Source organism: Canis lupus, chromosome 28 (genome assembly GCF_003254725.2).
Source record: "Canis lupus dingo isolate Sandy chromosome 28, ASM325472v2, whole genome shotgun sequence".
NCBI lineage: Eukaryota > Metazoa > Chordata > Mammalia > Carnivora > Canidae > Canis > Canis lupus.
Genome location: NC_064270.1, coordinates 29838573 through 29865412, shown reverse-complemented (window position 1 = coordinate 29865412; position 26840 = coordinate 29838573). Strand labels below are relative to the sequence as shown.

The 26840-nt window shown below is 49.4% G+C and overlaps 1 protein-coding gene across 3 annotated transcripts in view; it reads left to right on the top strand.

The window, feature by feature from the left end:
• The window catches only part of RGS10 (regulator of G protein signaling 10), a 39262-nt gene extending 13060 nt beyond the window's left edge, over positions 1-26202 (top strand). For all 3 annotated transcript variants that reach the window (XM_025467410.3, XM_025467411.3, XM_035707857.2), the window contains 3 exons: positions 437-523; positions 11501-11644; positions 25848-26202. In XM_025467410.3, coding sequence (XP_025323195.1) covers positions 437-523; positions 11501-11644; positions 25848-25994 — 378 coding nt within the window. In that variant the 3' untranslated portion in view covers positions 25995-26202. The remainder of the gene's footprint in view (positions 1-436; positions 524-11500; positions 11645-25847) is intronic.
• Positions 26203-26840: the final 638 nt, after the last annotated feature.

The window sequence follows — 26840 nt, the reverse complement described above, 5'->3', positions numbered from 1 at the left end:
ACCTCCAACTTAAAATAGTTTTCATCATGGCATTTTTAGACATGCTTAATATGTTTCTTTTCTTTTGTTTAAAAAAATGGGCCTGATTTTAGAGGAATGTATTTTGTTTAAACACTGTCTAGAAGGAATGAATATATCTCCCACTTAAATTTACTCTTTGGTAATTTATTGTCATCTTAGACTTGTGAGTAGATTCTTGCTTCATTTTTACTCTTCCTTACGGTGTCCAAGTCATCAAGCTCAAATGCACATGAAATTCTAGCTTTAACATTAAACATACGCTTTGTTTTTCAGGATGGAGGTGTCAAAGGGAGATTGAACCGCACTCATTTGTTGCATTTAGCCAAACCCATCCCTGAAGGAAAAGGCATTATTTGTTTGTTTCTCTCTTTGAAGTGGAATATTGCTTGATATTTTTTCCTCTCGTTATCCATAGGAATTTTTAAAAAAGGAATTCAGTGAAGAAAATGTTTTATTTTGGCTAGCATGTGAAGATTTTAAGAAAACACAGGATAAGAAGCAGGTATGTCTTCCAGTCTATAATCACGTTCTTGATATATTTTTTTCTCTCATTATTTTTTCTCTCATTGCTGCCTTTCCAATAGACTTTGAAATTGCCTAAAGAAATCTGATCCATGGTGGGTTTGGGGAAGGACCGAAGCTTCAGATTAGGTACCTTGTGTTGATCAAATATTAATAATTTTTAAAAGTGTGTTAATTTTTAAATGGAGCTGTTCAAATGGACACAGAGTTGAAGTAAAAATAACGATTTCTGTTATTTCGAGTTTATCATCGTGCACGATTTTTTTCTTCATGAATAAGTTATGAGGATGCTTCCCCGGAGTTTGACATGTCGGCATTTTGTACGGATGTAGTAAAGCGATTAACAGATGTGTGGCGATAAAAGCGCAGCTCAGATCAGATAGATTGTCAATTATTCAGCGTATCTTTACGAAACATCCTGTAGTTGGCAGGCGTCCTACCTAGAAAGTTTCTCACTGTTCTCCCGGGTAGATGTGTGCTCTTTGCAGGAGGTAGCCTTTAATTCTGATGTCAGTGGATTTTCTGTCCTTGAAAGTGGGGTGTCAGGGGAGGTGGAGGAGATGATAGAGAACAAGGCCTGTGGATTGAGTGTGTTCATGAGGCCTATGCCTATGTATTTCTCAGAGGCTACCAGCCAAATGCCTCCAGGGGCTGGTGAGTAACAGGAGTCCATGAAGCTTTTGGTGTGAGGCTATAGGGAGTGGTGGGGACTGGGGCCGCTGTGGGTAGCGGGCCCTGCATCCAGGGGCTGTGGCTGATTCTTTAGCTGACTTTGGCAATGAACGCTTTGGGGCCTGTGGCTGTCTGGGCTTTCTGTGCTTTGAGTTCTGTTTGCCTGGGTCTTCGCTTGCCCACCCTTGCCCGCAGAATCCTAAGTGGTGGGCCTTTCTTCCCAGGGCAGCTTCTTCCATCTCCAGCCCAGTGCTGTCTGGTTTTCCAGAGAAGCTGGACATTTGGATTCTTATGAAATCATCCCGATTTTATAAATGTTGGAACTAATTTGTAAAAAATGTAAAATCTTGCCTGCCAAACAAAACACATCCACGGGCAGATGCAGCTTGTGGACTGCCAGCTTTTGAGCCTCTGTCTCCAAAAGCTCTACTCCACAAAGCCAGCAGCGGTTACATGTTTGTAGACAACAGCTTGGAAAATGTTCATCATTGGTTTGCTCAAAGCCTTTTCCCGACTCAGACACACTTCCCCCAAGATGGGGCAGCGAAGCCTTCCTTCTATCGCTTTCCTGTCTGTGGGTGGAGGGGGTGGAGGGCAAGGGTGGATGCTAAGATAGGTTCCCTTTAGCTCAAATTTCCTAGGTCAGCCTAGAAAGCCTTCCCAGGCAAGACCCTTGGCATTTGCTTCCTTCAGGCTTCTTCTCCTCCCTGGACAACTTTGTCTGAGCCTCCTGGGCGGTGAGTGGCCTCTGGGGAAAAGCAAGCAGGTGGGGCTGCCTGCCTTGGAAGGCCAGGATGCCACCCTGGACACAGGAGTGCTCATTGTTTTCCTTCAGCCCCAGTGCCCAGGACCACTGTCCATAAATGCTGGACTGTGCAATTGATTTGTCCAGCCCCAGCCTAAACCCTAGGTGAGAGCCAAGCAAGCAAACATGTCCATTCTTCTGCCATAGTCTGTGTGTTGGGGCTGAGAGGGGCCTACAGGTCTGCTGTCCCTCCTCCCACCATCCTACCACCCCGTTGTACTAATCAGAAAGCTGAGCCCTCACCCCCCCACCCCACCCCGTCCCACGGCTGAGCTGGGACTTGGACCAGCATTTCCAGGTCACCTAGACGCTCTCTCTGTACACCATGCTTGTGCGTCCTTAGTTTCAGTTGATTCACCAGATCTTTGGGGAGTGTCTGCTCAGGGCCAGGCCCTGAGAAGAGTGTGGGAGACACACACGGACAAGACAGATGAGCTTCTTTAGGGAACAGGCATATAAAAGGAAAGCAGCTTGTTCAAACAGCCTTTGCAAGTGTGCTGAGCAGAGAAATGGGAAGTGTGGGTTCCCCCGGGGCACAGGTGGGGGTCGGTGGGGAAACAGAGTTTGGGGGTGGAGTTTGAGGGTAAGGGTAGTGTTCCTGGAATAGGGGACAGCATGTGGGCGGGGATGGCTTGGAGAAATGAGCCAAAGGCAGGCCAGGTGATGGGAGAGTGGTGCTTGAGGGGCAGGCTGGCTCTGCTGCACTTAAGGCTGGAAGGGAGTTGGGGGTCACACCCGGGGAGCCTGGGAGTCAAGGTGAATGCTGGAAGGCCGCAGGGTTGGTTTGCACTGGCCCATCCACATCCTATAGACAGAGCTTCCAGAATCTGGCAGTCCCTTGCTGCACCCCCACCCCTGACACCCAGCATGTGACCCCTGGAAGGTTCGTGTCCTTAAGCCTAGAACATGTCTGGCTACTGCTTCCGGGCAGTGAATGCCTCACCTGCCAGCTGCCTGAGAAGACAGTGCTGGGAAGGAAGCAGCATCCACGAGGCCCATGGTGCCCAGACCTCAGTCTGGGGTATCACCCTAAACCTCATGACTGCCTCCATCCTTCCAGATGTGCGGGCTGTGGTTTGGGAGGATACACACCCGGCTTGCTGCAGACGGGGCCAGGGTGTAGATCCAGGTCTCCAACTGCGGGGCCTGTGTATTCTCCAGCAGGTCTGGCTACAGGGGAAGTAAAACCGGGAGTAAGTTCTGAAGCACTAATTTTAAAAAGTGGGGGAGGCCGGAGGCCAGAGGAGAAGTGAGCCCAACTGAGTTTCACAATAAGGCTTGTCACGTCTGGTCCAGTGGGGAGTGTGTCAAGGGTGCATCTCTACAGTGAACTAAGGCAGTGGTGGGATTGGTGTGAATCTTACTTTGCCTCCATTGTTTTATTTATTAGTTATTTATTTTTAAGATTTATTTATTTGAGAGACAGAGAGCATGGGTGGGAGGGGCAGAGAGAGAAGGAGAGAGAGAATCTCAAGCAGACTCCACGCTGAGCACAGAGCCTAATGTGGGGCTCAATCCCATGACCCTGAGATCACGACCAAGAGTCGGACGCTTAACCAGCTGAGCCACCCAGGTGCCCCTCCATTATTTTATTTTATTTTTTATTTTTAAATATTTTATTTATTTATTCATGAGAGAGAGAGAGAGAGGCAGAGACACAGGCAGAGGGAGAAGCAGGCTCCATGCAGGGAGCCCGATGTGGGACTCGATCCCGGGACTCCAGCATCACACCCTGGACCGAAGGCAGGCACTAAACCGCTGAGCCACCCAGGGATCCCCTCCTCCATTATTTTAAATAGGACCCGTGCTAGCTTGTCTTTTTCATTCTTTTACTAGGATTATCTAGATCTCTCCAGAGCACTTAACCAACTTATCTGGCACCTTATGTGTATGATTTCTTTATTTCCTCTATACTGTCTTGGCTTCCCTCTATCCCGCAGGCTCTGCAGGTCTGAGATCAATGTCTTCTCCCCACTGTATCCGAGTGCCTAGAGCAGCCTGGTACTCTTTACTTCCAGTGCTCCCCACTCAGATGCACGGGCACCTGAAGACCCACCAGAGGCGAGGTCCCAGCCCCTTCCCCTCCTGCAGCGGCGATAGCCCCGGGGACGCACGTGTTTGCCCAGAAGCTCCAAATAGTGGACCCGTGCTGTGTTCCTGCTGTCTTCCCTGGCCTGTGGCCGCTTAGGTTGGGAGGGTCTTGACACTCGTCATGTGTGGCAGGGATGCTGGACTTTAGGGAGTTGGGAGGGTGACACCCCACACCCCCACCCTCCTTGGAATCTCTAGGATGGTTGTAACTCAGGGTGTTCATATGCAGCAGGCAGCTTTCAGAACATGTCTCCCCCTTCTCAATTTCTTTATGGCTTGAAATTTTTCTATAAAGTGCCTCTCCCCCATGAATTAGCACGAGAGATGGATCTATCTTCTAAAACCGAGCAGCATTTCTGAGTTATAAAACCTCAGGAGAAGCTCCAGTTAGTTTGTACAGATTTGGAAAAACAAGCTGAGAGTAGGGGTGAAGTGGTAGGATAGTGCAGGTTTCTTTCTTTTCTTTCTTTTTTTTTTTTTTTTTTAAGATTTATTTATTTATTTGAGAGAGAGAGAGAGGGAGAACCTGCGAGTGTGGTGGAGAGGGGCAGAGAGGGAGAGAAGCTCAAGAAGACTGAGCTGAGCACGGAGCCCAACGTGCGGCTCTGTCTCACGACCCTGAGATCATGACGGGAGCCAAAATCAAGAGTCAGATGCTCAACTGACTGAGCTACCCAGGTGCCCCACAGTACAGGTTTCTAATAATCATAGCTAAAAAAAAAAAAAAAAAAAAAAAAAAAGGGCAGCCTCAGTGGCTCAGCGGTTTAGCGCCACCTTCAGCCAGGGCCAGGGCCTGATCCTGGGGTCCTGGGATCAAGTCCCACATCGGGCTCCCTGCTTCTCCCTCTGCCTGTGTCTCTGCCTCTCTCTCTCTCTGTGTCTGTCACGAATAAATAAAACCTTTAAAAAAAATCCATAGCTCCAAGAGCGACTTGCACTTGTATTTAAATATAATGGTACCTTGCATTTTTATAGTGTTTTAGTGTTAACAGAGTTATGGGGGTAAGGGCCTATGGTATTTATGATTTTTATTACATACTATTTAACACTACAACTTGATCCAGGATTTAGTGTGTTTGAGATTCTTATCTAAAGTACTAAAGTAGGGGCGCCTGGGTGGCTCAGTCGGTTAAGCATCTGCCTTAGGTTCAGGTCATGATTCCAGGATCTTGGGATCGAGATCCACATCAGGCTCCCCGCTCAGCAGTGAGTCTGCTTCTCCCTCTGCCCCTCCCCTGCTCATTCTTTCTCTCTCTCAAATAAATAAATAAAAATTTTTTTTAAATAAATAAAATCTTAAAAAAAAAAGTGCTACAATAAAGGTTTTCCTAAAAACCATCTTTTTTGTTAAAAAAAAAAAAAGTATTAAATATCCCAAAGTGACCCATGCTCCTTCTGGAGTAAGATGGGTTGGTTCCCTTCACCCCGCAGCACCCTCGAGTTCATCCCCCACTCTGGTTCGTGCTGCGCCTTTCAGCATGGGCTTGGCTGGATCCAGGCTGGCCTGCGTGGAGCTCAGCTGCTCCCGGTGTGGTTTAGGCCCAGCGTTGGCTGGCCTGCACCCCCGTTCCTTCCGAGCTAACTCATCACTTTTAGATATTATCTACCAGCTTCCTCTTGCTATAACTGAGCTTTCACTTACTCGCATCCCTGTCTACTGTATTTTCATGATTAAGACTCATCTTTCTTGTTTGCTGCCGAGCCAAAGGGGATGCTTCCATTACATTTTTTCTTCTTGGACCATCTTTGGTTTTCTTATTTTTATAACATCCAGTAGCCCTCTAAAATGCTTGATGCGGTGTCGCATGGGCTCAGCCCTCTCGGTTCACCTCTGCAGCTGGGGTTCACTTGGGGACCATCCTCCTGGGGCCCGCTGACCGCAGCTCCCCCCGGGGTGTCCCCAGATCTTCCTTTGCCACCAGCACTATTCGTGCTTCTGGGACCCAGCACCTTCTCGGTCCCAAGTCACTCCTTCATGCCTGTTGTGGTACAGCCAGCAGTGGCTTCTTGAGGAAGGGGACACGGCAGGTGGACATTTAAAGATCTCGTTGAGTGAAAATGTGATTTTCCCCCCTTCTTTCCCACTTCACTGATACAGTGATGGAACATAGAATTGAATGTTGACATAGGTTGACATTGTCTTAGAACTTTGAACACACTGCCCCATCGCCTTCCCTTTTTGTTAAGAATTAATATATTATATGTAAACTATTTGTTTTGTTCCCTTTGTTTTTTTCCCCTCTGGAATAGCATACAGTCTCCTTTTCATCACAAATATTCTACAGCTGTATAGTCAGAGGCTTTGGGGGGTTGGGGTTCACCCACTGTGTGAGTGTTTCATGGAGCGTATTGATCTGGACATGTAGAGTTCGAGGCAATGCTCTGTTGTTATGATTGTCATGACTTTTTTTTAAAAGATTTTATTTATTTATTCATGAAAGACAGAGAGAGAGAGGCAGGGACACAGGCAGAGAGAGAAGCAGGCTCCCTGTGGGGAGCCCGATGCGGGACTCGATCCCAGAACCCCGGGATGATGACCTAAGCCAAAGGCAGGTGCTCAACCCCTGAGCCACCCAGGCGTCCCTGTCATGACTTTTTATAACTCCTTTCCTCCCACTTTCTCTGGTCTCTTTCCCAGGGAAGGCCCTCATCCCCTGGACTGAGCGACCCCTTCGCTTTTATCTTTTTTTCCTCCTCTTTTTTTGTCATTTCTTTGGCTTTTGATTCCTACTTCTCTTTTGGAGATTTCAACTTTATTTCCACATCCTTCTGTGGAATTTCTTTCTGCTTTTGTTTTCTGTAGACTGGGGGCCCTGTTTAATCTCTTCCTGGTGGCCACAAGCCTGATGTGCTTGGAAACCACACATAGGTCCAGTGTACGGGGCTGGGAGGATTTTGCTGGGGGTCCACCTAACTATATGCTGTCTCATCCTTGTTCTCCTCAGGCTTCTGTTTGGCAGCTTCCCTAAGTTTCTTTAGAGAAGATTCTAGCTCCCCACGGAGAAGGGAGGGGGATAACTGCTCAGGGTTGGGGGCCCTCGGGGGTCCTGGGGGTCTAGCAGCTTCTCTCTGCTGCCCTCCTTGTCCCTTCTGTCTGGGCAACCTGACACCCCTGAGCTCCTGCCATTTTCGGAGGTTCCTTGTTGGCACTCCCTGCCTCCCAACACCCATGCAGGTGTACGCTTGCTCTCGGCAGAGTCAGCCACTGTCCCTCCAACTGCTTTCCATTTCCTGAGCCAGTTCTCAGAAATATTTTCGAATCCTCTACTTGATATTCTTTGCCTCATTCTTTTTCTGGACCATTGCCGGCCAAGTGGCGGGAGTGGACAAGAGCGGGCTGTGCAGGCACGTATAAAAGGCAGACTGAACAGAGGGAACAGATCTTGGTGATAGGTGCAGTGTAGGGGGAGGCATGTGTTGGGGACCGCAGCTCCCAGTGTCCAGGAGTAGAGACTGCAGGACCCACCGTCCAGGAGGGGCCACTTGGTTCTTTGGTGTGTTAAGTTGGAGGTGTCTGTGGGACATCCAGGCCCACAGTTCTAGAAATCGGTTGGCTCCGTGGTCCGTAGCTTGGGGGAGGGGGTTGGGCTGAAATCTTGGGAGAGCATGTGGTTGGGAAAGCAGTTCCCCTAGGGCAGAAGTCTGGGAAACCCAGAATTTATGGGGGAACAGAGAGACAGGAGCCTCCCAAGGAGACAGAAACAGGAAGGTGTTGGAGGATCCTGAAAGGGCAGCTGGGGGCCAGAGTGTGGACCAGAAGAAGGTCTGAGGGACTTAGGCACCAGGCCGCATCAGGGAGCTGCTGGGAGGCCTCGCTGGCAGGTGGGCGGAAGCTGGGCTGAGCGGGTTGAGGAGGGGTGGCTTGGGGACAGTGGAGGAGCCAAGTGCATGCTTTTCCTTTGAGATGTTTCTGTAAGAAGTCAGGGGTGGGGAGGTCATTAGCTGTAAGGGCATGTGGACTAGAAGGAGGTTTTGTTTCATTCTCCCAGTGGAAAAAGTTTCAGCACTCTTAATGGATGAGGGAGAGGGGCCAGAGCATACACAGCAACACTCTTCTGAGCTTTGGAATGCTAATGCTTTTGTTCTTCTGAGGAGATTTCTGTGTCTCGGGCTGATATTAAAACGAATTTGCTTCTCCTCAACATGCATCGGCTGAGGGAGCAGCGTCTGAGCGCTGACTGGTGTCTGCACATTGTTATGGCTGATGCATTGCCAGGTGGAAGGAAGGCCCCAGACTCCTGGGAGAAGCTCATCTGGGTGCAGACGCCCCCACAGGCAGTCCTCAGGATGATGCCAGGAGTCATCACATGGGTCCCGGGGGCGGGGAATCCTTTTCCAGCACCTTCTGGATGGTCAGGATCAGATGCTGGGCCTAGTTGCTCTCCATGGAGCAGGTGCTCTGGTGGAGGCTGTCCGCGGTAGGGAAGAGAAGCTGGCCATCCTTCCAGGTCGCACCCAGAACCAGAGACCCGGGTAGCTCCTGACAGGAGCTAGAATAGGGTTAACAAAGCTATGGAAAATCTACCAAAATAACTCGAGAGACCCGGTTCTTCTTTTTTGTTAAGAGTTCTCGGCATGGGCACCAGGCCTTCCCGTGACTGGCTTGTGGTCTGTAGTCTAAGGGTTTCCCTTTCCAGTCACGCTTCCTACCCCGGCCCAGATAAGCTCTGTGGCTGAAGCCATTCCCCTATGCGTGGGGGCAGCCACAAACTAGGCCGGCCCTGGCCTGGGTGCCTCGGGGACTCTGCACTGTTCCCCGACAGCCTCAGGAGGGGGGACGGGGGCCTCAAGGTGGGGCTGAGCCATCCAGAGGCTAAGATATCTTCAGGCCCCCCAGCCTGCGTCCTCTTCTCCTGGTGCCTTCCATCCTTGTACTACCCGTCCTACCCCCACCTCTAAGCCTCAAGCTACTCATTACACTTCTCCTTTACAGAACCACCCAAGATAGCCTGGATTCATCTGGAAAATGTGTGTGTGTGCATGCATGCGCACGTGTGTGTGTGTGTGTGTGTGTGTGTGTGTGTGAGATAGAGAGAATGTTCAAGGGAGAGGGGAGACCCAAAGTGATTTCTATTTCCAGAGCTCTGCATGAAGTTTGTTGATCAGACGAGCTGAAACTGTATTTTTGTGAAGTATTGTTAAAACAGGAAGTAGTTCTCTAAAATTGTTCCTCACTGACAGAAGGGGTGGTGGGAGTAAGGCTCATGACTTCATGGAACGGTGGGTCTTTGAAAGGCAAAGAAGCTCCAAAGTGCTGCCCTCCCTGGGTCTCTGTGATGGTCTCCAGACTTGTCCCGTGGAGTAGCCATATTTACCTTGAGATGCTCCTGGGTTGTTTGAGTTTGACCTCAATGAACTGCTCATAGTAACGGTTGATCAAGAAATGACACCAGGGCCTTGAATGTTGACCCCCACCTGGGGATTCTTCTTGCAAGTACTGTCAAGACTTTCTTTCTGGGGGATATGATGGTCAGGCCTCAGCCTCATGGGGTCTTTTGTCAACCAGTCCCTGGAACCAGAATAAGTTAAACTCCCCTCCTTTCAAGCACCAAATATTGAAGCCTTCTGGTGGTTTCTCTAAGGCTGAACGTTTCCAGAGCCTGGGCTTTCCTGAGCTGAGCTCTGCAGCCTGTGTGGGATCCCAGGTGGGCTCTCTGGAGGGAATAGTAGTTCTGTAGGCCCCACAAAGGCCCCTGTGCTCCCCCCACATCATGGCTCCGTGGCTGTATGTCAGAAGCATTTGTCTCCTGACTTGCTCTGTGGGGTGAGGTACTAGTTAGGCTGTAATGTTCAGAGGATCGACCCCCATCTTTGCAGCCAGCGAAGTGCCTCCTTTCTCTAGGAGAAAATAGAACCCTAGGGGGATGCCCTGGAGGACGGGCTGCCTTCTGCAGCCCCAGCAGGGAGACATGCTGTTTTTAAGACAAAGCACTTACCCTAAGTGTTTTTGCTCCAGGTTTTCACAGCACCATGAGTACAGGTGGGTATATCTTTTCCAGTTGTGCTTACAAGCCTTTTAAGGGCCTGTATGTACTTAGGGCTGATGTTTTCCAGCAGGACGGCACTTAGGACTCAGGGGGCAGCAAGTGTTCTCCTCTTTGCTTGTACTCCTATCCCATTACCAAAAAATCCCTGTCCTGGAATGCAGACAGATGGTACACCTGGAGGTGGTGATGAATCTCGTGAGCGTGGAACTGGGGTGGGGGGCGGGGGTGGTGGTAGAATTGAAAGGCTTTGGAGCCAAACAGTTCTCAGTTTCCCTGCAGGCTTCTTGAATAAGCCACAGTACTCTCCTCTGTGTCCTCCCCAGGGAGGTGGTGCCAACAGGAAACAGCCGTTTGCTGGATGCTCAGGGGATTAAGGAAATGAGATCATGGCTGTAAAACCCCTGGCATGTGTCTTGGGCATAGTAGGTGTTGGATGAGTGGTTGGGATCTGTGTGCATGGTTTCACTTGATTTTTTTGTCTTTTTTATTTTTATTTTTTACTTAATTTAATTGTTTTGGAGGTGAGGAGGGGCAGAGGGAGAGGGAGAGAGAATCTTAAGCAGACTCCACATCCAGCATGGAGCCCAACGTGTGGCTCAATCTCACGACCCTGAGATCATGACCTGAAGTTAGGAGTCAGATGCTTAATGACTGTGCCACCCAGGCATCCCAAACTTGATCTTTTAAATTGTGGTGAAACACACACAGCATAAATCTTACCACTTAACCATCTCTTAGGGCTTTCATTTTTACTGTTTTCATCATTTTAAAATGTATAGTTCAGTAGCATTAAGAACACTTGCATTATCCAGTTCCGGAATCTTGTATTGCCCTAAAGAGAAACCCCTTACCCATTTGCAGTTGCTCCCCATTTCCCCTCCCCCCAGCCCTGGGCAACCACTCATCTTTCCATCTCTATGGATTTGCTTATTCTGGATCTTTCATATGAATGGAACCATGTACTATGTGGCCTTCAGTGCCTGCTTCTTGCCCTCACCATGATGTTTCCTAGGCTTCTCCATGTTGTAGTGTGGGTCAGTGCCTCCCTCCTCTTTATGATTGAACAAGATTGCCTTGAGTCCTTAATTTGGAGACTTCACAGGATAGTCCTGAATGGTGCAGACAGTCATTCACTCTGGGCCGGGATTCTTTCTGTCTTCATTTCCCCATAGATAGTATAGCAATTTCGTAACAGGAGATGCAGCTACAGATGCATGACAGGGGTGGGGGTAGGGGCTAGACCAACCACGAGCCCTCCCAGAGACCTTAGCCCTGGAGCAGCAGCCGGAATACCCAAGAGCTATGGAGCAACAGCAGCTTCTGGGTCTGGCTGGAGTAGAGAACTGGGTGCAGTGGGGAAGGGCTGGGCTTCCAGATAACAGGCTCCCTGTGTCTCCTCCAGATGCAGGAAAAGGCAAAAGAGATCTACATGACCTTTCTGTCCAGTAAGGCCTCGTCACAAGTCAACGTCGAGGGGCAGTCCCGGCTCAATGAGAAGATACTGGAAGAACCGCACCCATTAATGTTCCAGAAACTGCAGGACCAGGTAACCTGTCTTCCCAGCTGGCACTTGGATGTGACACTTACCCGTAGGCTGGGGAGAATTCAGTTAAAACTAAATGTTAGACACCCCAGAAGCTATCCCATCCAGCTGGGCAAGTTGAGGCATCCTGAGAGGCTGTGGTTGGTGAACTAGAGGGGACTGGAATGCCAGGCTCAGGATTTGACCCGTCGGAGTCTCCCACATGCCTGCTTACTTTTCGTCTACACACAGGTTGGACCAACAGTATTATCTGTCTTCTCCACCCAGATTAGAAGGGAGGCTGGAGCTATTCAAGGAACCTACATGGAGGAAGCAATATGTAACTGCTAAAGGGAGGAACAGAGAGAAAAATCTAGAAAGTGAGCACGAGGACTCACAGTGGTAGGGAACCTGGGGCCGTTTTTGGTGCAAATATCTAAACATGATCATGCACTTCCAGCGGCCCAAGACCGTAGGCTAGTTCATAGTGAGGCTCCTGAGTTATAAGGAAAAAGGTTAACGTTTGACAGTTTATTCCACTTAAAGCAGAAAGAATTGAGTTTAAAAAAGGACCTGTAAGGGATAAATTAGTTTTCTAGCAAGCTTTTTTATGAGATTTGCCAGTGGTAACAGGAAAAGGGATGAGATTGCACTCAGAGATTTCTTAGACGTGAATTTGCAGATGTGACTATTCAGAGTGTGCTCCATTCTCCCGACATGTTATCTATACACTTGTAGATGATGGAACACAGACAAATATCAGACTCTGCATGCACTTTCCTTACTAAGGGAGCAGAGGCTTTCCTTGGCTCACAGGTGGAAATTAGCTTTTAGCTTTATTCAGCAGCCCTCAAAGGTAAGCAAGCCCATACCCATCTGGAGGGCTTGTTAAAACAGACCCTGGGCCTCACCTCCAGAGTTAACCTTCAGATCTGATGGTTCCCGGGTGGCCTGAGACTTTGCCTTCCCAGCAAGTTCCCCGGCGACGCTGAGGTTGCAGGTCCTGGCACGACACTCCGACAACTGGTACAAGACCTTGGTTGGCCTTTTTGTGATCGTTGGGAGCATGTGCAGAGCCCAGAGCCTGTCCCAGCATCCATGATGCCCCATCTTTGCTCAGCATCAGATTAGGAAACAAGTAGCAAATACAAATTTGAAAAGTAGTTTGAGAATGTTTTCTAGTTGACACAGTGGCAAGTGCAAACTCCATGTGACTCCTTAATCAAATTTAGGTGTTGAAGGAGTTCTGGTGGGTGCAGGAGACTAGTTGAGGGCTTCCTGGAGGTGGTAGTTTTGAGCTAATGGGAAAGATGCCATGGACATGGATTTGTGGAGTGAAAGGAAATAAAGTAGAATGTATGGCGAAAAGGCATTTCTTTTGGCTGTAGTGCGTAAGGATATCTGCTCCACCTGGATCTCTGATCTCTGGGTCCTTTTTTTTTTTTTTTTTTTTTTTTTTTAAGATTTATTCATTTAGAGAGATAGGGAGACCAGGGGAGGAGGGGCAGAGGGAGACACTCCTCAAGCAGACTCCCCACCAAGTGTGGAGCCCCATATGGGGCTCAATCCCATAACCTTGACTCAGGTTATGAGCCTAAACCAAGAGTCAGACACCCAACTGACTGAGCCATCCAGGCACCCCATGGACCTCAGAGTCTTTCAAAAGCTCCCTAGAGTCACTTAAAATACAGCTAGAGTTGAGAACCTGGACTGAACCCCCCTGTTGTCCTAGACGGAAAACTCAGTAATAACAATATTTACTATTCAGGAGTGCCCTTCAGTGCCTGATGCCAACTTGGCACATACCATCTCCTTAATCTCCAATGCATGTTATTTTTCTGATTTTGGTGATGTGAAAAGCAAGGTTTGGGAGAGATTATGTGGTTTGTTAGCACAAAGTTACACAGGTAGCAAGAAGTGTTAGAGGCCAGGTGCATTCTCGTCCTCCTGTCTTCAAAGACCCCACTCTCTCTGCCACACTCACAGCCTGGGTTCCTGGGGGCCTCTCATGGCTCCTCAAAGCCCCAAGAGACCAGCTGGAGCAGAGGGACTGGAGAGACCAGGTGAGCACAGGCAACCCCATTTTCCGGGACTGCAGAAGCCAAGGTACTAGTGAGGAATGCAGTAAGCTGATAGCCCTGCACTTGATGAGACCGTGGGCTCCCCAGGACCCAGGCCTCTTGCAGTTAGTCCTGCAGCACATCTTAAAATGGAACTGGACCCCTGTGACTGGGCACGCTCCCCTCGATGCATACATTGGGGGGGTTTGCCAGCAGGGAAAGGAGGACACACAAGGAACAAAGGAAGATCTTTTTTTAAGTGACAAAGAAAAATATTTTAAAAATTACTTTTACTTACCTAGCTATGAAAGTCATACATGCTTAACAAAAGGAGCTTAGGAAATCAAAAATATAAAGATGAAAAAAAATTTGTAGTTCTATACCTGGAAAAAAAACAGAAATAACATTTGATTTCTAGATTTTCCATCCTTCTCTTTGTGCGAGCACACATGCGCAGACGCACACAGCATTGTACCACAATGCAGTTCAAAGGATTTAGTGTGAAGAAGGTACTTGTGTATCCTGTTGTTAAAATTCACTGATTTGAGAGGGAGCAAGGGGAACTAACTCTCTTTCAAAGGTACAACAAGGTGGAAACAGGGTATTTGGCATCTGAGCTGATTCCACAGTGAATCCCTGGGAAGGGCTTCTGGGTTCTGTTCCACTTTGGAAAACTCTGCCTCGTGAAAGCCTTGCTGGTAACCATCAAAATGTGTGCTCAGCATGGTCCTGCGGTTCTCTGCTCCCAAAAGGCCCCCCAGAGGGCCCTGGTTTTCTAAGTGAAGGAATTTGAAGCTGAGAGGCACATATATAGAACCAACCACAAGAGTTCACCTAACTTGAATCCCACCCGGCTCCATGGCTCTGGCTTTGTTGAGCACCACTTCAAGGCAGCTAGCTGTCTGAGCCGCCTGCTTCCCGCTCCCTACCTCCCAACCCCATTTGCCAGGAAGACTTCGGGGAGCCTCAGCCCCTCCTCAGGGCAGCAGGGCCCCAGCCGTGGAAGTGCTGAGAGGGCAGGATGGACTTTAGGACACGGTTAGAACCTAAAAGGGTGGGAAAATCCTCCCTGGGCATTAAATCAGATGACCCCCCATCTGTGCATCTGATTTAAATGAAAAGCTTCTTGGTTCTTCATTCAAGTCCTATTTATTCTTGATTTACGCACAGTTCTAGCAGCCTCTGCTTCTTAGGTCCCAGCAGATTGGAAGTGCCGGTAGAAGCTGTGCAGCGATGGGCAGAAAGAAGCGATAACCGACAGGCAGGGAGGAGACAGAAAAACGAAACTAAACATAAAACCACAGCGCAGAGATATCTAGAGCCACCGCGTGTGGGCGCCCCTGGCCCCACGCACCACTGTGGGGGCATCCCTGTGCTATGGGATGGTGGCAACACCAGTGATCCTGATACCCCAAAGCATCAAGTTTGAATTGTGGTCGACATATTCTGTGAAGGATGTGTTAGACGTTTTAATATCTTAAAAGAAGTTTGATATCTTACGAGAAGTTTGGGGGCTCAGAACTCTGTCACTTTGAAAACTTATGGAAGTGGAGGGATCATGCTCCGATTTAACTCAGTTCTGCAAACACAGCCCCTCTGTGCGCTCTGCACATGCGGATAAGGCCAGGAGAGGTGGGGGTAGTACTGTGGCCGTTTCCTTGGAACCTTAGCCTAGCTAGAATCAGAGGACAAATTTAAGTTGTGGGAAGCAGGAAGGAGGAGGCGACCTTACAAAGAGTTGATTTTTTTCAATGAATTGCAATTTCCTGCAGTGTCTTTTTTTTTTGTTTTGCTTTGTTTTCTTCTTTTAAAAATCCACTGCTGGCTGGTTTATTTTAGCTCTGGTTGGTTTGCTGGTATTTGTTCTTTTATTCACTCCCTTGTGCCACAATGACGATGGAGAGCCTACTGTGTGCCTGGGACCGTGCTAGGAACTATATATGCAGTGAGGAAATCAGCCCCTGTCCAACCAAAGAGACAGAAAAAGATAAATGCCATGAAGTACCTACAGCAGGTGGTGGACTGAGAGTGATGATTGAGGGGGGCCTACTTGGGATCTAGTGGTCAGAGAGGGCACCCCGAAGAGGTGGCTGAGACCTGAGTGGCAAGGAAAGCCAGGTGAGAAGGGGGCAGGACCTTCCAGGGAGAGGCAACAGCAAGCACAAAGGCCCTGCGGTGGGGAGCCACTAGGCGTGTTGGAGGAGGTCCGTATGGCTGGAGTATATAGTCAATGAGGACGGCAGTAGAAACTAAGTCAGGAGGCGCTGGCCAGGGTGAGGCCCTGAAGCTGTGGTAACCAGTTTACTTTCAAGGATTTTGAATGGTAACTCGTTCTAGAATATGCCAGTTGGGCTAATAAGGTTAGGGCCTCTTCAAAGGTGGGCCTTGGCCCTGATCCCCAGCTCCAGCCGTGCCCGTGTCTCATGAGCTGTGCAGGAGCCTGATGATGACTCGGTGGTGCAGAGCCTCTCTGTACCAACTGTGAACCCGCAGCCTCCTGACCATGGCTCATCATTTGTTCCCTGATGGCCTGACATCTCCCTCGCTGCTCATCACTTCCTGGATGTGGAGCTCACATTTACTGTCAGGATCACTGCGTGTTGGGTGCACTGGGTGGGGGACGTGGGGGCTCTTGGTGTGGCCTCTGTGTCCTCCTCTACGGCGTGCGGCTTCTGGCAAACTCTGCTGCCCCTCGGAGCTGCACAGTGAAGCCATCTAGAGCCCTGCAGCCGCTCCCTGCCAGCCACATCTTTATTTCCTTAGGCCTGACTTTTCCCCCCTTTCCTATGACCTCAGAGTTCATTAGCTGTGACACATTGGGCAAGATACAGTCTGTGCCTCAGCTTCCCCTTTTGTGAAATGGAGATTATGATAAGACACTTACGAGGCGAAATGCAGTCGTGTCTGTGTTTACTCAGAGCCCTCCGTGTTAACTGTGCGTGTCCTTTAGACTGTCATGTGAAGATAAACTTTAATTTCATGCAATAGTTCTTAATAGATGATTTTGTGCCCCCCCCCCCCAGCCTGCCCAGGGGATACTGGGCAGTGTCTGGAGACCTTTCTGGCTGTCACAAGCGGGGTGGCGAGGGGGCCACCAGCAGCTCCTGGGCAGAGTCCAGGATGCTGCTAAATATAAGGCACGGGACAGCCTCACACGACACAGAATGATCGGCCCCAAGTGTCGGTGGTGCCCAGGCCGGGAAAGCCCAGCTCAACAGAACTCCCAAAGGACTCCCAAACCCGCAGCGGAGCTCGCGGACTCAGGCCCCCACCGATAACCAGCCAGGGTCGCGCAGCTTTCTCCAGCGTCGTGACTTCGGGAAACACGAGGGCTGAGCCCCACCCCCCCGTGGTTTCCACGATGCCTCCACGTGCGCATCTCATGGGACTTGGGGGGGGGTGGTCCCGGGGAAGTGTGAAAGGTCACCCCAGGGGATGGCGGCACGGCTGGCCCCAGGTCACCGCGCGGGGCAAGGGGAATGGGTGGGCTCGTGGCCCACGGACCTGGCCTGGGCCGAGCGGTGGCCTTCCTCACTGTCCCCTCCTGGTTGGGGCCACCTTTCGCCTTTGCACATGCCGTAGGGCAGCATGAAACCCCCGCCAGTGCTCTCCCTTCTCCAACATGCAGGGAGCAAAATCGATCCCCGCGGCCTAACGCGCTCCTCTTTGTATGAGAGAGGACAGCGCCCATCCCCGGTGGCCCTGTCAGCTCAGTGGGCTGGGAACACGTGTGTCCCGTTCTGTCGCACGGCTGGGAGCTCCAGGGAGGAAGGCCACCCAGGGCCCGCTCGGCCAGCACTAGCCCTGAGCGCATCCTGCTACTGTGCCGTTCAAGATCCTGAGCAGGTTAATTTTAAAAACGAATTCTTTTAAAGATTTCATGTATTTATTTATTTAGAGAGCAAAAGCGGGAGGAGGGGCAGAGGGAGAAGGAGAGAGAATCTCAAGCAGACTCTGTGCTGAGTGTGGAGCTGGACACCAGGCTCGATCCCACGACCCTGAGATCATGACCTGAAGCTTAATCAAGAGTCAGATGCTTAACCAACTAAGCCACTCAGGCACCCCTAAGAATTACTACTATTATTATTATTTTAAAGATTTTATTTATCTATTCATGAGAGACAGAGAGAAAGAGAGAAAGAGACACAGGTAGAAGGAAAAGCAGGCTCCAGGCAGGGAGCCCGATGTGAGACTTGATCCCAGGTCTCCAGGATCAGGCCCTGGGCTGAAGGCAGCGCTAAACTGCTGAGCCACCCAGGCTGCCCACTATTGTTTTTTTAAAATATTTTATTTATTTATTTGACAGAGAGGGAGTATGAGCAGGGAGAGAGGCAGGCAGAGAGAGAGAGAGGGAGAAGCAGACTCCCCACTGAGCAGAGAGCCCGACATGGGACTGGATCCCAGGACCCCAGGATTATGACCTGAGCCAAGGACAGATGCTTAACCGACTGAGCCACCCAGGCACTCCTAAAAATTATTTTTAATTATTAAATAGCTACATGTTCATTGTTGAAAAGAAAAGAAAATTCACATGACCCATGAGGGTCTGAAGTAAAAAGTTACACACCCCAGGCCGTGCCTTCTCTCTCCCTCCCAGGCAGTAATGCCCCATATGTTTCAGATCCTTCCAGACCCTTCCCTGAAAGTATAAGAATGGAAAGCTTTGAAATCTGCTCAGTGACTTGACATTATGCCATGTCAATGATTTGAAACAAAACTCTGCTCCTTTAAGTTTCTCAGCACCATCTTAAACCCCTTTCTTGCCCTGATGCCTCGGGTTTGGATTCCACAGGATTGGGTTGGAATCCTTGTTCCAACCCAATCCTTGGGTTGTTCGCTCCGGGACAGCAAGGAGACTGGAGATGATGGGAGGGTCAAGATCATTGCACATGGCAACTTGAAATCATCGTTTTCTTGGACCATGAAAAAGAAGGCTTGAGGGCAAGCTAATCCTTCTTCCTTAAACCCGAGGGATCCCAATGCTTACACTTAAAGCAGCTTTCAGATGCTGCCAGGACATTCCCATCCAGGTTTCGTGCTAAGTCTGGTTTGGGGGAAGGGAGAATGGAGGCAGCTTTCTCCACGGAAAAGGAAGCCTTCAACCTCCGATGCTTAAAAAAAAATGTAGAAAATACTTCAGTGAGATGTCAGTGCTCCCAGCCACATCCTTGACAGAAAGGAACCATGCGTCCGGCCCCTTGTTAGTAATGTCTTTTGTCTTTTCTTTGAATTTCCCCAGAACCCAAGAAGTGAGAAACACTTCCTTTTTAGACATCAAGAAGAAGGGGTGGACCAGTTGGTGAGGATCCAGCAGTGGGGGAGGGGCATGACCCCATGCTTCCGGGGTCATGTAGGGGTCCACTCCCTCCCTCCACCCCTAGTATCTTCAAGTCTGCAGTGGGGGCTGAGGCTGGGGATCCTGGGCGCCTCCGTCTTGTGGGTGCCAGCTGACATCTGCCCCTAAAGATTGAGTCCAGTCCTGAAATTGGCATTTTCCAGAGTGCAAAGCCAGAAAGGGCAGGTCATGGGTTTTCATTCAAATGGAAGAAAAGTTGGCTCCCTCCATCTGCCACAGCCTTTGCCTTATGAGGGATGGGGTGGGGCAGGAAGGATAGTATTTGAAATACTTTGAGATTTTTTTTAATATAACTCTAAAAATGTGTTTAAGGGAAGAAGATCAGAGGGATACTAGAATAGCTTTTAACTCTCCTCCTGATGGCAAAGGCAAAAATAAAATACCTTCACCCCACGTATAAAGCATGTCATTTGGGCCTTGGATTAGAGTGTTACGGACTCCAGGAAAAAGTAGATGAATTGACCCCTGCTCCATAGGATAATACCCCACCCATGGGCCTGTGAGGGGATTTCACCCTCGAACAGGCATCTTTCCTCCTCTGTCCATGTCCACCTTCTTTCCAGAGTTTTAATCCCACCAGCACGCTGTCCCTCTCTGGCAGCCTGTCCAGGAAGCAGGAGCACTATCCAGGATAACAGAAGTGTCCACGGCCCAGCTTCGCAGGTTGGGACAAGTATCGAGCTGAGCTGCTGTGCAGTGGATGCACCCCACTCAGTAGATGGCGAGGCCGTCTGGAACTTGCGCGGTGGGGACATCCCTGTGTGTGCCCTGCCCCGTGGCTTCTGATCATTTCATAGCCTGAGGGCTGGAGGGAGGGAGCTTGCTTTCTTCGCACTTTTTGTCTGTACGTGTGGGTATGAAAGCATGTCTGTGGTCTGGGTGTGTGGGAGGAGAGCACGTTCTAGAAGTGTAGTTCAGAGACCGTGATGCTTGCCACCTTCTTTCAAGAACTCAGTTCTTGAAGCAAATATGAAATCCCACTACTAAAACGTTTTGTTGCATTAAAGGATTTATTTTTTCTCCTTGTACCCAGTTGAAATCACATGGCAGAGGGGTTTGAAAAGGAGGGAGGATGCTCATTTAGGTCTTTTAATGTTCCTGCTGTCTGAGAGGCATGAAAAGATTAGGCTTGAAACACACTTGATTGAGACAGTGATGAAATCTTTACTGAGGAAGTTTAGGCATCCTGTCTTCTCCATGGATGAGGGTGCTTCCCGGAGGGGGTCCTTTCCTGGAGCAGCAGATTCGGAATGACCTCCGGTTGCAGCACTCCGTGGCTGTTTTCCCTTGAGGAAAGGGAAATCCTAATCAGTCAGCACCCTGGGTGTGGAGAGGGAGAGTCCTGGTCATGTAAGGGGACCTGGCACATAGATGCCCACGGGCAGGGGGGCTCCCTCTCTTTGCCTTTATCACTGAGAGTTTCACCTCCAGCCTCCTGCAGGAGTGGATCCCAAGGCAACGATGCTAAATAGGTTATAGACAAGGCATGCTGCCTACAGATGTGGGGCTGCCAAAACTCTCAACCTGCTGAGCCACAGCTGTCTTGGCAAAAAAAAAAAAAAAAAAGTATGGAATGCACCTTAGCTGCCAACTGGAGTTTTCTACTTCATTGGCTGCCTGTCTCTCAGAAGGACTTCTGCTCTATGGCTCTGCTCCGATGCCGTCTGCCCACCTGGAGCACCACCCCGCACCCCAGATTTGTCTCCACCTTCTGCTTTCTCTTCCCTGCGGACAACTTGAGGTGTGTTGGAAGGGTGATGCTCTCAGTTCAGGCCTGGTGAGGCCAGTTCTCCCCATCAGAGAGTCCTCATTTTGTAGAACCTTCTGGAACACCTAAGGCCATCTCATTTTCTGTGCTCCAGTAAGAGTGAGCTGAAATCAATAAGCCGACTGTGAGTTTCCAAGGGCTGTCTTAACAAATTATCTCAAACTGAGTTGCATAAAACAACAGAAATTTAATCTCCCGGTTCAGGAGGTCAGAAGTCTGAAATCAAGGTGTCGGCAGGGCTGTGCTCCTCCCATAGGCTGTATGGAAGGATCTTTCCCGGCTTCCTCCTGGCTTCTGGTGGGGACTGGCATTCCTGGTGCTTCTTGTCTTGTAGCTGCATCACTCTGGTGGTTGCTTCTGTCTTCACATGGCCTCTTCTCTCTGTGTCCCTCTGTGTGTCCTATCCTCTTCTTAGGAAGACCCTGCTCCTTGGAAGATGATGTCACCGTGACGAGATCCTCACCAAACCCTATTCCAAATAAGGTCACATTTTGAGGTTCCAGGTGAACAGACACTTTGCAGGTCCAGGATTCAACCATCGTACTGACTTTTAGGGATATTTGTTTCCCATTTATACACACAAATGCACTTTTTTTAAAAAAGATTTTTATTTTTATTTTTAAGTATTCTCTACACCTAACATGGGGCTCGAGCTGATGACCCTGAGATCAGGAGTCACAAGCTCTTCCGACTGAGCCAGCCAGGTGCCCCCACAGATACACTCTTGGAGAACATACTTGGAATCATTGTTTCCCGTTTTCATACATTTTAAAAATTTAATGTTCAGTGGTGTAACGCTCACCTATTACATTCTTTCCATGTCTCTCTTTGCAGCCTTCATTTTTAGTGACTGCCTATGGGTCTGTCAGGTGAGTGGTAGGACTGCCTAGTGGTTAGGAGTAGGGGCTCGCGAGGCAAGGTGGCCAGTGTTCGCATCCCACCCATCTCTCTTGGGCTGTTACAAGCTGTGACGCCCTCCAAAATCCGAGGTTGAAGTCCTAAGCCCTAGCACCTCAGAATGTGACTGTGTTTCTTTTTTTTTTTTTTTTTAATTTTTATTTATTTATGATAGTCACACAGAGAAAGAGAGAGGCAGAGACATAGGCAGAGGGAGAAGCAGGCTCCATGCACCTGGAGCCCGACGTGGGATTCGATCCAGGGTCTCCAGGATCACGCCCTGGGCCAAAGGCAGGCTTGGGCCAAAGGCTAAACCGCTGCGCCACCCAGGGATCCCTGTGACTGTGTTTCAAGATAATTTTAATTATCTAATATATCTAATCTAAATATCTAAATCTAAAATCTAAATATCTAAAATATCTAATATACAGATAATAACCCTTTAAAGAGATAATTTTAAGGAGATAATTCATGTAAAATGAGGTCATTGGAGTGGGCCCTACATCCAATATGATTGGTGTCCTTCTAAGAAGAGGTGACACACACAGAGGGAGGATCGTGTGAGGACACAGAGGAAGACGGCCACTTATAGAGCTTCTTCAACTCAACATGGAGGTACATCTTGACCATAAGTTGAAAATATTGTAAGTTGAAGATGATATTTAACACATCTAACCTACCGACCCTCATAACTCAGCCTAGAACATGCTCCAAACACTTAACATTAGCCTATAGCTGGGCGAAATCATGTAGCACAAAGCCTACTTTACAACGAAGTGTTGGATATCTCACATGGTTTATGGAATATTAGACTGAAAGTGGAAACAGAACTGCCGTAAGGGTGTGGGGTGGTTGTCAGTATGAGCTGTTTGCGCCTGTGATCGGGGGACAGACTGGAGGCCGGGGCCCAGCGTCACCAGCAAGGAACGTACTATGAATCGCTAGCCGGGGGGAAAAGATCAAATTTCAAAGTTTGAAGTACAGTTTCTACTGAATGTGTGTTGTTTTTGCGCTGGTATAAAGTAAAAAAATCATAATCTGAGCCATTTTAAGCTGGGGCAAGGCACCAAACCTTGAAGGCCTAGTTTCTTCTCTCTGCAATCAGGTCTCATCGGGTCCCGGTGAGGATTAAAGGCGAGAATGCTCGGTGCTGCCTGGCGCTGGGCTGGCAGGTGCTCCCTGCAGTCTCGGTATCCCCTGCGTCATTTCGCCAGCCCCCTGTCATTGCACGGTGGGTGGTTTCTGTTCATTCATTAGGCGAATGTTTACTGGACCCCAGTCGCGGCCACTGGACCCGTGATGACTAAGACTGTGGCCTGTGGTCAGCAGCCAGGTACGCTGCCTTTGGCCACTTTCTTGAAAGGGATTTTTGGGAGCATTCTCTATTCTCCGAGCTGTTTTCACCAAGCACCCCCCCCATGGGGGCCCTGTAATGGGAGCACCCTGTTGCCATATGCTCTGAGGCCTGTGCCCAGGAGAGCCTTTGCTGATGGCAGTGATGAGCTATTAGGCAGCTCAGAGCCCCAGAAAATGTTGGGAGCGATAGCCCTTTCCTTTTTCCTTTTCCCATGGGGATCTGATGGCTGCAGCCACCACCCCGTGACTCCACAGCCCCTGGAGGCGGGCGAAGGTTCCTGGCGGAGGAAGTCCTAGCCCAAAAGCCTTCATGGGCATTTCACACCTGCCCACGGCAGGGAGTGGCCCTTATGTTCCTGTTAAATAGTTTGCAGCCCTGTCCCTTCGAGCTTGCTGGCACCCGTGGAGTACTGAGAGCCTGTGGCCTCTCGGGATCTCGAGCATTCCCCTCAGCTGAAGCAACCCCCTGCCCTCTGTCCCCTGCCGCCTCCATCCCTGGGTGCCTTTTTCTTCTCTTCTTTGAAGTGTGAGCCTCAGAGCCACGACAGGCAAACAGGATGTTCCACTCCCACATGCAGAGACTTCAGACGAGACACTTGGGTCGAACCGCATCCTGCTGGCAGTGGTGGGTCCCATCTGCTGCGGACCTGGTGTGGGAGGGGTGCAGGGCTGGGTGCCAGGAGGGGTACTCATGAGGCGGCCTTCATGAGTCACTCTGAGCCTCATTCCAGACTTCCTGACTAGGTGGGCATATCACAGTCCCCTCTGGGAGCCCTGTGCCTGGAAAAGCCAAATAATGCAAGTGGTGATGGATGGCAGCACCTGCGCAGCATGTTTGTGGGAGGCCGCGGCATGATCATGGCATTCCTCATCCCCCGCCTTGCCCTTGGCTATGATTTTTGTGTTTTCTGGGAGATTTTTTTTTAATTGTTGTTTTAAAATGAATGATTTCTCCAAACCCCAGCAAATCAGTCTAGGATTGCAAAATTGCTATAAAATAGGTGATGGCCATGGAGAGACACAAGGTGGGGATTTATGGAGGCGTGATCTTCCTGAACAGCTGCAGATCTGAGGCAAGACTGGAGGGACACCCAGGGAAGGGCAGGCAAGAGTGTAAGAGTTTAAGGAAAACACAGAGTCCTAAATTCGCTGAGCGGTGGACTTGGAGGATTAGCAAAATGATTTAGGCGCTTCTCCTGGGGGTGAAGCCATCTTGGGAGAAGGAAGGTATAAAGGCGGAAGGTTCCAGGTCTCCAATCCCCCAGGCAGATGTTCTGAGTCCTTAGACTCCATCAGACATTCAGTTTTCTTTTCTTTCTTTATTTTTTAAAGATTTTATGAGAGAGAGAGAGAGAACGTATGCACACAGCAGGCAGAGGGAGAGGGAGAAGCAGGCTCCAAATGAGCCACTCAGGCGCCCCAGACATTCAGTTTTCAAAATAGTTTGCCTGTATGTTGGCTGAGGTCAAATTTTAAAGATGTCAGGGAGGACACCTGCGTGGCTCAGTGGTTGAGCATCTGCCTTTGGCCCAGGTCATGATCCCGGGATCTTGGGATCGAGTCCCGCATCGGGCTCCCTGTGGGGAGCCTGCTTCTCCCTCTGCCTATGTCTATGCCTCTCTCTCTCTGTCTCTCAAGAATAAATAAATAAAATCTGAAAAGAAAAAAAAAAAAGGATGTCAGGGTTTTACCACCCACTTGAAAACCCTGCCTGGCAGTGAGTGACATTCTAGACACCCCTAGAACTTTCCACTTGAGCCTGTCATAGTTCAGTAAGCGAAGACACCAGGGTACTTGCAGATTTTCCATCTGCAGAATGTCCTGAAAATTCAGTTGAAAGGTTTGAGAGAGAGACAATGAGGGAGATTTCTCAAGAGACGATACTCCATGACAGCCGGAAAATACTTTTCTGTTTGCTTCTCCTTTCTCCACCACTTTTGTAGGGCAGGGGAGGAGAGTGGCAAAGGATTGGGGTAGGGGAGTGGGGGAGAGGGGAGGCTGGGAATAGGGACGGTGGCTAAGAAGAGAGGGGCGACTCTCTGAGGACCTGTGGTGCAGGAGGCAGCCCTCTAATCCAGGGGACTTAGGTTCCGGGATGGGTGGTCCTCTCGTACCCCACGAGCACACAAGGGAGTCCCTGCTTTCCCAGAGCCACGCTCCTGGGCCTGTGTGAGTGCGCAGGTGTCCGCAAGCTGCAGCCAACTGCTGCTTCCTTTAATTAGGGCCTGTTCCCAGAGCCTCTCCTTGCTAAGACTGTGGTTTCACCCACCCCTGCCTGCATTAAATAAGCCCTATTTTTGTTCCTTGGCATAATAACAGGTTTATCTGAGACCTTGGATGCCAGACTTCTGGGGGGTCTTAACAATATCGACATCACCTGAAGTGACCGTGGCCTTCCCAGTAACCACCCTCTCTACAGGAATGGTTTCTGTTCGGCCATCTCCAGGTTCTGGTGAAATCCATCCCTGTGTTATCTGTACAAATAAAGTGGAGGTTCTTAACGGACCTCTTGATACAAGAGTATGAATCTGCTGTCCACATTCATACTTCCGTGGAAGATAAAGATAGATTTGTTCGTGTGGCAGTAACTATTATATTCCGTCGAGACTCATAATGACCCAAACCATCCAGGAAACCTTCCCTGCCCAGCACACGACTTAACTTGCTTGGTGTGTTTTGCACATATTTGCCTTCTTTGGCACACGGAAGGTATTTAATGAACATTTGATAGAATGACTCATGGTCTGATTAAGCCTCAACCTTTAGACTCTTTTTCCTTTTTCTCCTCAGATCTTCAACCTCATGAAGTACGACAGCTACAGCCGCTTCTTGAAGTCTGACTTGTTTTTAAAACACAAGCGAACCGAGGAAGAGGAAGAAGATCCCCCCGATGCCCAAACTGCAGCGAAAAGGGCTTCGAGAATTTATAACACATGAGCCGCCCAAGAGCTGGCAGGACTGGCGGCTGTCAGAGGCAAAGGGACTCACTCTCAGGACCATGCAGGGTTTCTCATTGCTTTGTTATCTGTAAGGACTGAAATGTAAAAAAACCCTCCCTCCAATGGGATATGTGTATTTTATTAACTGCTTGACCTGTAAGTTTTGCATGATGGCTAATCTTACATAAAACAACAAATAGCTTTGAGGTTTTAGTTCACAAACACACACACACACACACACACACACACACACACACACAAGCAGAAGAGTCCTTAAACACTGGATACTTTGAGCATTTTGTAGCCTGATTAAACATCCTGTGAGGCCACCAGGTGAAACTTAGAGCCACCTGTTGCCTTTAAGTCTTTGCCCGGCCTCTGCGGGAGGGGTCATGCATGTCCACCGATTCACTTGGCAAATCAGCTCAAGAATGACTTGTCAAACCCAGGCCCCTGGGGGTGTCATCTGTCAGGCACCTTTTTGGATTAAGTACCTGTCGAGAGTAAGTTCCGACCTGGGAAAGGAAAAGTCCTCACCGACAGCCTCTACAGATTTGGGGAGCTGTGTGTGAGCATCATCAGAGGGTTCTTATTTTCTGGTGTGTGGGTTTGTCCTGGTTTTGCCTACCGTCTGTGACATTTCATGCAGCACAGATAAATAGTTCACCTTGACAGAAACAGGATCTCAACCAGGAAGAAAGAAGGACACATGTGAAATTGTTCAGGGTCCCCCGTGACAACGCAAGGTGGTGTTGGACGAGCTCGTGGCACATGGCCCGTGCCGATGACGGAGCTGGTGGGATGATTCGTTCCCCCATAGCCCATCTGGGGACACATTGGAACC